At 36.8% G+C, this 10,716-nt stretch overlaps 1 protein-coding gene across 2 annotated transcripts; it reads left to right on the top strand.

Moving 5' to 3' along the window:
* Positions 1 to 5,727: 5,727 nt before the first annotated feature.
* On the top strand, positions 5,728 to 9,591 carry LOC118482119. 2 transcript variants are annotated; one of them, XR_004867317.1, is made up of 8 exons: positions 5,728 to 5,927; positions 5,995 to 6,039; positions 7,556 to 7,682; positions 7,762 to 7,828; positions 8,178 to 8,325; positions 8,466 to 8,651; positions 8,757 to 8,921; positions 9,291 to 9,591. XR_004867317.1 is itself a non-coding variant. In XM_035977605.1 (4 exons), exons 1-3 carry the CDS (start codon positions 8,140 to 8,142, stop codon positions 8,868 to 8,870), a joined length of 486 nt encoding a protein of 161 aa, XP_035833498.1. In that variant the 5' UTR covers positions 8,037 to 8,139; the 3' UTR covers positions 8,871 to 8,921; positions 9,291 to 9,591. The 2 variants fall into 2 exon arrangements, 1 of the variants encoding a protein (XP_035833498.1); XM_035977605.1 differs by lacking the exons at positions 5,728 to 5,927; positions 5,995 to 6,039; positions 7,556 to 7,682; positions 7,762 to 7,828 and having other exon boundaries at positions 8,037 to 8,325.
* Positions 9,592 to 10,716: the final 1,125 nt, after the last annotated feature.

The raw sequence follows: 10,716 nt of genomic DNA, 5'->3' as shown, positions 1-10,716 counted from the left end.
TCGTAGAATCCTACATCCTTGTACAAGAGATTCATCGTAGGATACCCAAGGGTATTACTTAAAATCCTTAATGGACTTCTATGTTATAGTTAAGTCCCTCGGATTATAAAGTACTACTTCATAATTAGACCCCTTGAGTGGTCTAGTTAAACAGTTTGATCCAAAAATCTGGCTAGGGATATCATGTGATGATGTAGCTGAAAGGACTCCTTGGTGTCCTAACTAAGAAGATCCCCTGTAGATCTAACTAAAGGGAACCGATGGAAGTCTAGTCACCCTCATCACAAGTTTGATATCCTTCCCCAAAACATTACAAAACAAACTGTGCGGACTGTGCAAGGGATTACGTAATTATGGATGCATACATAATTATGGAATTTAGTGCACAGAAACCACAGCAAGTTCTGTCATGTGTCTAGAGTTAACCCTATTCATTTCCAACTCTGATGAAGCAACCGTTGAAAATGACTCCGTTAGTTCATTTTCGTTTCTGATGATTTATCCGTTGGTGAAATGAATATCCGTTGTGTAATCCTTCATTTCCAACTCTGATGAAGCAACCGTTGAAAATGATTCCGTTAGTTCATTTTCGTTTCTGAAGATTTACCCGTTGAGGAAATGAATATCCGTTGTGTAATTCTTCATTTCCAACTCTGATGAAGCAACCGTTGAAAATGACTCCGTTAGTTCATTTTCGTTTCTGATGATTTATCCGTTGGGGAAATGAATATCCGTTGTGTAATCCTTCATTTCCAACTCTGATGAAGCAACCGTTGAAAATGATTCCGTTAGTTCATTTTCGTTTCTGATGATTTATCCGTTGGGGAAATGAATATCCATTGTGTAATCCTTCATTTCCAACTCTGATGAAGCAACCGTTGAAAATGACTCCGTTAGTTCATTTTTGTTTCTGACGATTTATCCGTTGGGGAAATGAATATTCGTTGTGTAATCCTTCATTTCCAACTCTGATGAAGCAACCGTTGAAAATGACTCCGTTAGTTCATTTTCGTTTCTGACGATTTATCCGTTGGGGAAATGAATATCCGTTGTGTAATCCTTCATTTCCAACTCTGATGAAGCAACCGTTGAAAATGACTCCGTTAGTTCATTTTCGTTTCTGACGATTTATCCGTTGGGGAAATGAATATCCGTTGTGTAATCCTTCATTTCCAACTCTGATGAAGCAACCGTTGAAAATGACTCCGTTAGTTCATTTTCGTTTCTGACAATTTATCCGTTGGGGAAATGAATATCCGTTGTGTAATCCTTCATTTCCAACTCTGATGAAGCAACCGTTGAAAATGACTCCATTAGTTCATTTTTGTTTCTGATGATTTATCCATTGGGGAAATGAATATCCGTTGTGTAATCCTTCATTTCCAACTCTGATGAAGCAACCGTTGAAAATGATTCCGTTAGTTCATTTTCGTTTCTGATGATTTATCCGTTGGGGAAATGAATATCCGTAGTGTAATCCTTCATTTCCAACTCTGATGAAGCAACCGTTGAAAATGACTCCGTTAGTTCATTTTCGTTTCTGACGATTTATCCGTTGGGGAAATGAATATCTGTTGTGTAATCCTTCATTTCCAACTCTGATGAAGCAACCGTTGAAAATGACTCCGTTAGTTCATTTTCGTTTCTGACGATTTACCCGTTGGGGAAATGAATATCCATTGTGTAATCCTTCATTTCCAACTCTGATGAAGCAACCGTTGAAAATGACTCCGTTAGTTCATTTTCGTTTCTGACGATTTATCCGTTTGGGAAATGAATATCCGTTGTGTAATCCTTCATTTCCAACTCTGATGAAGCAACCGTTGAAAATGACTCCGTTAGTTCATTTTCGTTTCTGACAATTTATCCGTTGGGGAGATGAATATCCGTTGTGTAATCCTTCATTTCCAACTCTGATGAAGCAACCGTTGAAAATGACTCCGTTAGTTCATTTTCGTTTCTGACGATTTATCCGTTGGGGAAATGAATATCCATTGTGTAATCCTTCATTTCCATTTCTGATGAAGCAACCATTGAAAATGACTCCGTCTGTTCACTTTCGTTTCTGAGGAATGACCGTTAAAGAAATGACAGGATACTACCTAACATATCGCTGATGGTTATTTGGCAGAGTCACAAATAGACTCCTACGAATAAATTTCGGGACGAAATTTCCTAAAGTAGGGGAGACTGTGACACCTGTGTCACCGCGACCATCAAACAAATACCAAGCCAATGAAATATTGTATTTCATACTTGGGATCTTGTATAAATATGTGTATCTTTTGCACATATCAATTCTTGTTCAATTTCAAACTCTACAACGCTATCTGGAGAATTATACGCAAACTGGTGCATAAACGTACTCAGTTTAACGCGACAAATACTCCGGAACATCAACATATACACAACATACCTTAAATAACCTTTACATGAATTAGAAATAAGTTTTGAAGGCTCTGGTATGGCAAAAACAAGTTAATTCGCTTACAAGGACTAAACTTGACAAACTGCGAAAGTATGCCAATTTGAACGGTAACAAACATTCCGAAACATGTCCATAAGTTAAACATACCATAAATATCCTTTACATAGCTTAGAAATAGGCTTTGAGGGGTTTGGTATGCTAAAATAAACTTTTGGGTCATTCAGGGACTAAAAGTGTCAAAAAGTGCATAAGTTTGCACTTTCGCGCGTAACTTACGTTCTGAATACATCCGGACGTCCAAATATTTATATAAACCTCCTTATATTATGCCTTAGTGTTTGGCATGAGAAAAATCCATTCATCACACATTTTGAATCGTTTTTCGCGCTTATGCGCATTCCGTCGTAATTAACCGAACATCGCATTCGTACGGCCAAACGAACCAACATCCGACAAATTTTTGAGCATGTTTCATGTCCACCATGTTTAGGCATCATTTTAGGGCCTTAAAGATGCTTTACGGGCCTTAGAAGTGTCGGAAATGGCTTAAATGCGCAACAGGGACCAAAACTGCCAATTCTGAAAATATGTGCAGATCAGACGGGGCCAGGCGGCCCGCGTGAGTTTGGCCTGCATATTGAGGCGGGCCGCGTGGGACTATTAGACCAGATTCAATGCTTGCATTCAATGCAGTTGGCCTTTCGTTCGATCAAGGGGCAATGCCCTTTCACCCAATCAAGAGCCAAGGGCCAAGTTCTGACTTACCACAATATTTTGACAAGTGTACGCACAAGATCGTGGCACGATATTCGATAAACGATCCTAACGGTTATGCTTTTCCTATAAATACCCCCCCCCTTGTTGCCAAAAACCCACACAATCTGATCAAGAGCTCTAAGTTGGAACCTTTGTTTCATACCTGAGCCATTTTGATCTAGATTAGCATTCGGGGACCCTCCGTAAGTATTCTTTCGCTCTTTTATTCTCTTTTCGAGTCCGAAAGTCAACGTTTTGTTGACTTTCTGCATTGACCAGCCTATGGTCAACACGAAGTTCATGGAACTTCATAACGTGAGCGTGATCACGATGGTTATAGTCCGTAGTGACTATACCTACTAATCACCACGTTATCTAGGCTCAGTGACGAGTCGTAGTTTCGGCCAAAATGTGCATTCTTGCATATTTTGTAACCAAACTACTCGTGAGCATCAAAGCCGTTTGTTTTGATGCCAAACCTGTTTTCTAAACTTAGTTAAGCATGTTCTAACATGCTTAGCTCGTCACTTTTAGTGTAGTGCTTATATAGGGTCGTAAGGTAAGCGATCTAAACCATCACTTATACTTTCAAACCCGACCCATTTGGTCGATCATTAGGATCCGACCAAACACATTAGGTGACCATAGCTATAACCTTCTGAGGTTATACCTTGTGGTCGCGATGTTAGGCGTTCCGAACGCGTTCTACGCGAACGACGCGTTAGGGTAGCATAAGCTACCTAAACGGGTCGTAATGGATCGTAAGCACTTAGGTTAGGTTTCATTTTAGCATGTAGGCTTTGTTAAACCATATTACACGAGTCTCCGTACTCGTTTGGTTTACGAACCCGCATACTATCCGATCCTTCCGATTTAGGTCCGGTATATTAACATAGCTACCTATTAGGTGCCGTTTGATATTCCGTGATCTAGCATTGTTTGGTTATTATACAAGAACTCAAAGCAATCTCAGGTGAGTACATTGAACCCCATCTTTTACATGTTTTCGAGGAGTCAATGTGAGTACATTGAACCCCTCTTTTACTGTTTTCCAAACTGTTTTGGGGTGAAACACATGTGCCTACCTGTTACTTTCATGTTTTCCATGTTTTCACATCATATACCTGCTCCGTTCGTTAGTACATATTAGTACATGATTACAATACATTTCATGCTATGTATGCCCATTGTGTGCGTACTTAGTACATTGCTTTATAATACATTTCATGCTACGTACGCCCATTGTGTGCATACGTAGTACATTGTTTCACATTGCATTTCTGTTGCATATGCTCATCCAACATATGAACGCATTATACTACATTTTGAACCGTTGTACTCTACAATACATTTCATGCTATGTACGCCCATTGTGTGCATACGTAGTACATTGTTACACATTGCATTTCTGTTGCATATGCTCATCCAGCATATGAACACATTATACTACATTTTGAACCGTTGTACTCTACAATACATTTCATGCTACGTACGCCCATTGTGTGCATACGTAGTACATTGTTTCACATTGCATTTCTGTTGCATATGCTCATCCAGCATATGAACACATTATACTACATTTTGAACCGTTGTAACCATTTGACTATGTGAACCGTCTTAACCCTTCGATTATATGAACCGTTTGTAACCATTGAACCGTGTAAACCAGTTGTATCCGTTGACATGACTTACAGTTGACAATAGACATTTGACTATACATAAACATTTCTACCGTTGTTAAACATTTCTTCTTGATGGTTTGGTTTGAGTAAGTGATTTAAGTAACGAGGCGTGTGTAATATGATACAAGCATGGTGGATACGCCGCTGGTACTTCCTATATATAAGTGTTTGTATGGTATTACATATCGTAGCATTATTTAAATCATTTCAGTTTGATACATAGAGCATTTTATACAAATAACACGCTTTTCACAAGACACTGAATTACAAACAACATATCTTATACAAACTCATTTTTACATGGTTATTTAGTTAACCATGCATTGTTCTCTTATTTATACATATCATCTGATCTTACCGTTTTTCAAATGATTTACAAGACAAAGCAAATTACAAGGTTCATGACTAAACATTTTCTCAAACATAAGTCATGAATTCCGTTTTCACAAAACCAATGTATCTCACAGGCATTTTTATGCTGACGTACCTATTTTCACATGTGTTTTCAGGAGATGATGCATAGGACTTATCAAGACATACTTAGGCGGACCTGTGCCTTAGTCACTACTAGAAAATTTGGCAATTGTCACCAAAGTTTTGCTACCGAAAAAAAAGAAGGTAGCAATCTAGTAAATTAAGCGTGCTTATATGATACGGTAGCTAAGCGGTTGCAAATTTTGCCACCATTTATGTTACATTACAAATTTGTGGCAAAGAAATTGCCCTTATTTTATATTTGGTCTTAAAATCGTGCCAAACAAAATTGGTGGGCTATAGATTTTCATAATTGTGACCGGGAGAGCGGTAGCAACATTATAATATAATATGGTGGGCCATTTTTTATCAAGTCCGCTCTTTTTTAGAATTGCTAGGGTTGAATTGCCACCATATTTGTGACCATGAAATTTTGAGCGTGATTATTTTTATTTATGGCGCCATATTTTATCCACAATTAATTCACCTAACCGGCCTCTCCACTAATTAGGGTTTTGACTGAATATTATTCACCCTTATACATCATTCCATCAAAGCTTGAATCAAAGAACGAACTTCTGCAGAAGGTATGATTAACAAACGTTTTTTTTTTCTTTCAATGGATGGTTAACAAACGTTTGATTTATTTTCCAGTTGCTGTTGCGCGATTGACGTTCGGTTTATACTTCTGATTGACAGGTAACTTTAATTCATGATTTTGAGTGTTTGTTTTATGGATTATTGAATCTTCAGATGATAGGGTTTGTGATTGATCAGATAGGGGTTTTGATATTGTTAAGTTGATATTGTTAAGTTGATGTGTATTCATGTGCCAGTTGACCCGTAATAAAAATACCTCACATTTAGCTTAAGGTACACATATTTAACTTTCAATATATGAGGATAGTAAGGGTTTGGAGGCAGACGTAGAGGCCAAACGCAACGGGCACGGCTGCAGGCAGACGCAATGGGCGCGGCTGCCGTAACGCTGCAGCGCGCGGCTTCAGAAACACGAGTGTCGCGTGGCTGCAGATGCGCGTACGTTTGTCTGTTTGGTTAATTCATTGAAATAAGAATCCTTTGTAATGATTTTTTATTATTAAATACCGAACCGTAACTAACGGTTTGGTTACACGGTTTAGGCTTTATTAAACCCATATAAAATACATGAATAAAAATACAAAGGATTAAACCATTACATAAACTATTATACATAAAACAAACAGAAAGTGTTGATAAGAATATACACATTCTATTTAACTGATATTACATATAATAAACATAAAGTCTTGCTATGATCTGATCATTAAGTAATCTAAAAAAAACATACAGAAGGGTTAAAAGTTAGATGGAACCTCATATAAGCATTGGATAGAAATGCTACAGGCGAGCAGGGTTTCCATTGTTTTGAATTTTTATCATGGTTAAAAAATATTAACTGGGGCTTAGAATCTTAGATTGTAGGCTGAACTTTTATTTTAACCAAACTAGTAATGGTTCAATTACATTTTAGTTAAACACAATATAAAAATATAATTAGTTAAATAAGTGTAATTTAAAATATTTACAAACTTAAAGTATACTCAAATTTTATGGTCCGGATCGGTTTTATACGACCGGTTTTAGGTATAAATCGTGAACCCAATCGTTCACTATGGTTTGAGATTTTTGAAGTCGACCGACCGGAAGTTTAGAGAAAAAACCGACCGTAGAACCAAACCGATGACGATTTGGGCGGTTTCACGGTCTTAAGTCGAACCGTGAACACCCCTAATACGCCCGACGTCTCAAAAAGCTTGAAGTGCACAGCCCATATGGGTTTCATGACCAACTAAAGTTTTTATAGTTCATGCCACGGGTTGCTCAAGTATTAAAAAACGGGTCGAGATAACAGAAATATTTAGACTTAAGTTTTTCAGCATTAGAAACGGGTTGATTGGGACATGTCCTAGCGTGTGAGTCGAATATCTAAAATACAGGGCAAAAAAAAACCCATTCTGACCCGGACCCGTTTCAACCCGAACCCGTTCCGAACCGAACCCGTTTCGACCCGAACCAAAACAACCCTTTTTGGTAATTGACCCGTTTTGACCCGAACCACGCTCGAACAGCCCATTTGGGTTATAGAAGGAGAGTAAGTACACATATATTGTTTCTTTATGTACATAAAATATGTTACTAATATGGTTTTGTATTCATTGCTTTCATTTTGTAGATTTAGTAATCAAGGGACTGCTACCCGGACTATTTCATCAAATTTAATAAGTTTGTGGTCCGGTCCATGGGACAGCTGGAGAGATGTTCCTAATGAGCACAGGACACGATTGTTTGAGCGATCCCAGGTGTGTGTACTTGACAATTTTTATTTAACTTGTTGGAACATTTTGTATGTTTATTTATTGTTTTTTTTTCCCTTCATAGATGTATTATCAATGGGAGGATAAAAACAATGCACAAATTGATAGGTGCTGGGAGAAGTGCATTGCTGGTAAATTCCCCACTTTGTTGCGTAACGTACGGAATGAAGCTAAGGGGCTGTTTGGTAGCCTCTTAATGACCATTCAGATGCTACTTCTTAATGGTTTAAAACCTCTGAATGAATAAGAAGTAACCTCAAGTCTGAATGGTTAAGAGATAACCTCTGAATGGTAAATCATCACATGTCACATTCTTCTAACTTCTCATTTGTAAAATTCTTAATGGTTCCATTAAGAGGTAGCCTCTTAATGATCATTCAGAGGCTACCAAACAGCCCCTAAAGCTAAGGCGAAGGAACAAGGTAAAAATGTTGGAGACGATATGACCGATCTTATTGACTTTAAACCAACATGGATAAGATCTGAGATATGGAAACAAATGCTTGACCATTGGAACACACCTAAGAGGAAAGCAAAGTCTTTAAGAAACAAAGACATTAGAAGTAGGGCAACCGGCGGCAAACATACACTAGGATCTCAATCCTATGTGACCATGAAAAGAAAAGCGGTAAAAATTGTTAATTTCGCTCTTTTATTATATATATATATATATATATATATATATATATATATATATATATATATATATATATATATATATCATATCATATCAATATCATCATTTTTATTAACTTCTAAATTCTACAGAAAAGGAAACTTGGGCGTGAATTGACAGTTCGTGAAGCGTGGAAGCAAGCACACTTCAGGAAACGAAGTCGACCATTGGATAAAGATCTAAGTTGTAGCAGTTCACTACTTTTGGATGTTGATTCTGAAGGGGACGCTCAAGAAGAAAATCTTGTATGGGTTGATGCTAGGGCAGAGGAGACTTGGGTAAGTCAATTGATTAGTAAATCTAAACAAAGTATTTCAAAATTAAAAACACAAAGTTTATTACAATGAAATTTGTATAATATAATTATGTGTTTATCCCATTAGGTTAAATATGAAGGTTTTCTTGAGGAGAAGTATGGGAAAGAACGTAATAAACATCCAAATTTTGACAAAGACTTGTGGTCACGAGCTGAGGGCAAGAAGAAAGGAAAAGTGTAGGGGTTAGGCAATGATAGTGACCCGTGTGTACATAGCAGAGAAGACCCTGAGGTATTTTTAATCCTTTTAGACTAGTAACTTTTGTGCATTTATATCGTTTCCCACTGTTATTATGTTTGTTTGGTTTGAGATGCTTGTTTTTTATTGTTAGGTTTGATGCTCTTAAATTAGTGAGAATGTTAAGGAATTTCATAATGATTTGATTACACCTTCTTTACGGTTTGTTTCATACAAAAAAATGTTTTTAAAATTAGGTATAGTTTCCTTTTTAATATGTAAACAAACTAGAACATGCTATCTAGCTTCTAGCACTTGAATTGTAGCTCACAGTTGTATTTTGTTTTCTTTGCAACCAATTTGACCCATTATTAGTTTTCGTAAATTCTGATTTCTTGATTCTTTTCATTGGTTATTTTGTAGATTGAAAAGTTAAACTTAGTTTTCAAGGAGCTCGTTAAGGAAAAAGATGAAGAAATAGAAAGGTTCAATGGAATTATTGCGGGGTTGTTGGCTGACAAAGAAAAAGATAAGGTGGATAAAGATGCGTTGCTTGATAGGATGTCACAAATTGAAGATATGTTAACAGTTACAGTTCGAAGATAGGCTATAAACACTTGGTTTTGAATGTTTAGATGTTTATCTTATTAGGATAATTTTAATTGGTTTATATTTTAGTTGGTATTTTTTATATGCTTTTGAAAACAAGATGTTTTATATAATTATGGGATTTTATTAGACTTTTTTATATTATTTGTAGTTTTATTTATATGTAATTTTGATGAAATAGCAGGGAGAAAAGAAATCTGAATTAAAAACCAATATTCCAGTAATCAGTAATCAGTATGGTAGCAAATAAATGGTAGCAAATGGTTCCAATTGTCTAAAAAATGGTGGCTAAATGGTGGCAATATCATGGCTAAATGGTGCAAATTGTGTGAAAAATGATGGCTAAATGGTGGCAATATCGGTGCTAAATGGTGGCAATATAGGTGGCTAAATGAAATTAAAATGTGCAAAACCTGATGGTTAAATGGTGGCGATATCGGTGGCTAAATGGGGGCAATATCGGTGGATAAATGGTATCAAAACCGTGGCTAAATGGTATCAAAACCTACAAAAACCGATGGTTAAATGGTGGCAAATCAGTGGCTAAATGGTATGAAAACGCGTCATAACTTGGTGGCAAACAAGGCGGAGCGTAGCAAACATGAAGCGGTGGCAAATAATTTTGACCAATTTTATGGTTGTAAAATAAGATAGCAATATATAAAAATGGTGGCAATTTGGTGGCAATAGAGCAATTGACACGGGTGTTTTTATCACCATATTTTCGGTGGCAAACCGGTGACAATAAGGAAATTGCTACCATTTTGTAACCAAAATTTACATGGCAAAAACCATATTTTCTAGTAGTGAGTGACTTAAAACGAGACAAGAACTAGTTAATTTATGTTATGTATTCTTTGGTTCTTGTTTAAGACAATGTAAACTTTCATGTTTGATTAATAAAACGAAACTTCGTTTACCATGGATTTGAAACAATTGATTCTGTTACAACACTCCCCGACATTTCCGCCACGTTTTGTATGTTCTACGTGGTCGGGGTGTGACAATAGTGTTTGTGAATATTCTAATGTTGAAATTTTACAGGTTGAAGGACTACGCCGGAGCTTCCAGGTTGGTAAGTGAGAAGCAGGAATCGGCATCTTTGATTGGTAAAATGACGTGTGTAGATGTTTGTTTCCTACACATGGTACAGGTGTTTGTGTTTTTACAAGTGATACAAAGGTTACATACATGCAAGTGGTAAATCAGGGACATTAAGTTGTACTTGATCTGCTACAAG

This window comes from Helianthus annuus, chromosome 1 (genome assembly GCF_002127325.2).
Source record: "Helianthus annuus cultivar XRQ/B chromosome 1, HanXRQr2.0-SUNRISE, whole genome shotgun sequence".
In the NCBI taxonomy this organism is placed as follows: domain Eukaryota; kingdom Viridiplantae; phylum Streptophyta; class Magnoliopsida; order Asterales; family Asteraceae; genus Helianthus; species Helianthus annuus.
Note: the sequence above shows the minus strand (reverse complement) of the source record. Positions and strands in the feature narration are given on the sequence as shown.

Coding starts and splice junctions, on each gene's coding strand:
- LOC118482119 (XM_035977605.1), top strand. CDS start 8,140: ATGACCGATCTTATTGACTTTAAACCAACATGGATAAGATCTGAGATA. Junction 8,326..8,465: donor TGACCATGAAAAGAAAAGCG/GTAAAAATTGTT, acceptor TAAATTCTACAG/AAAAGGAAACTTGGGCGTGA. Junction 8,652..8,756: donor CTAGGGCAGAGGAGACTTGG/GTAAGTCAATTG, acceptor TTATCCCATTAG/GTTAAATATGAAGGTTTTCT.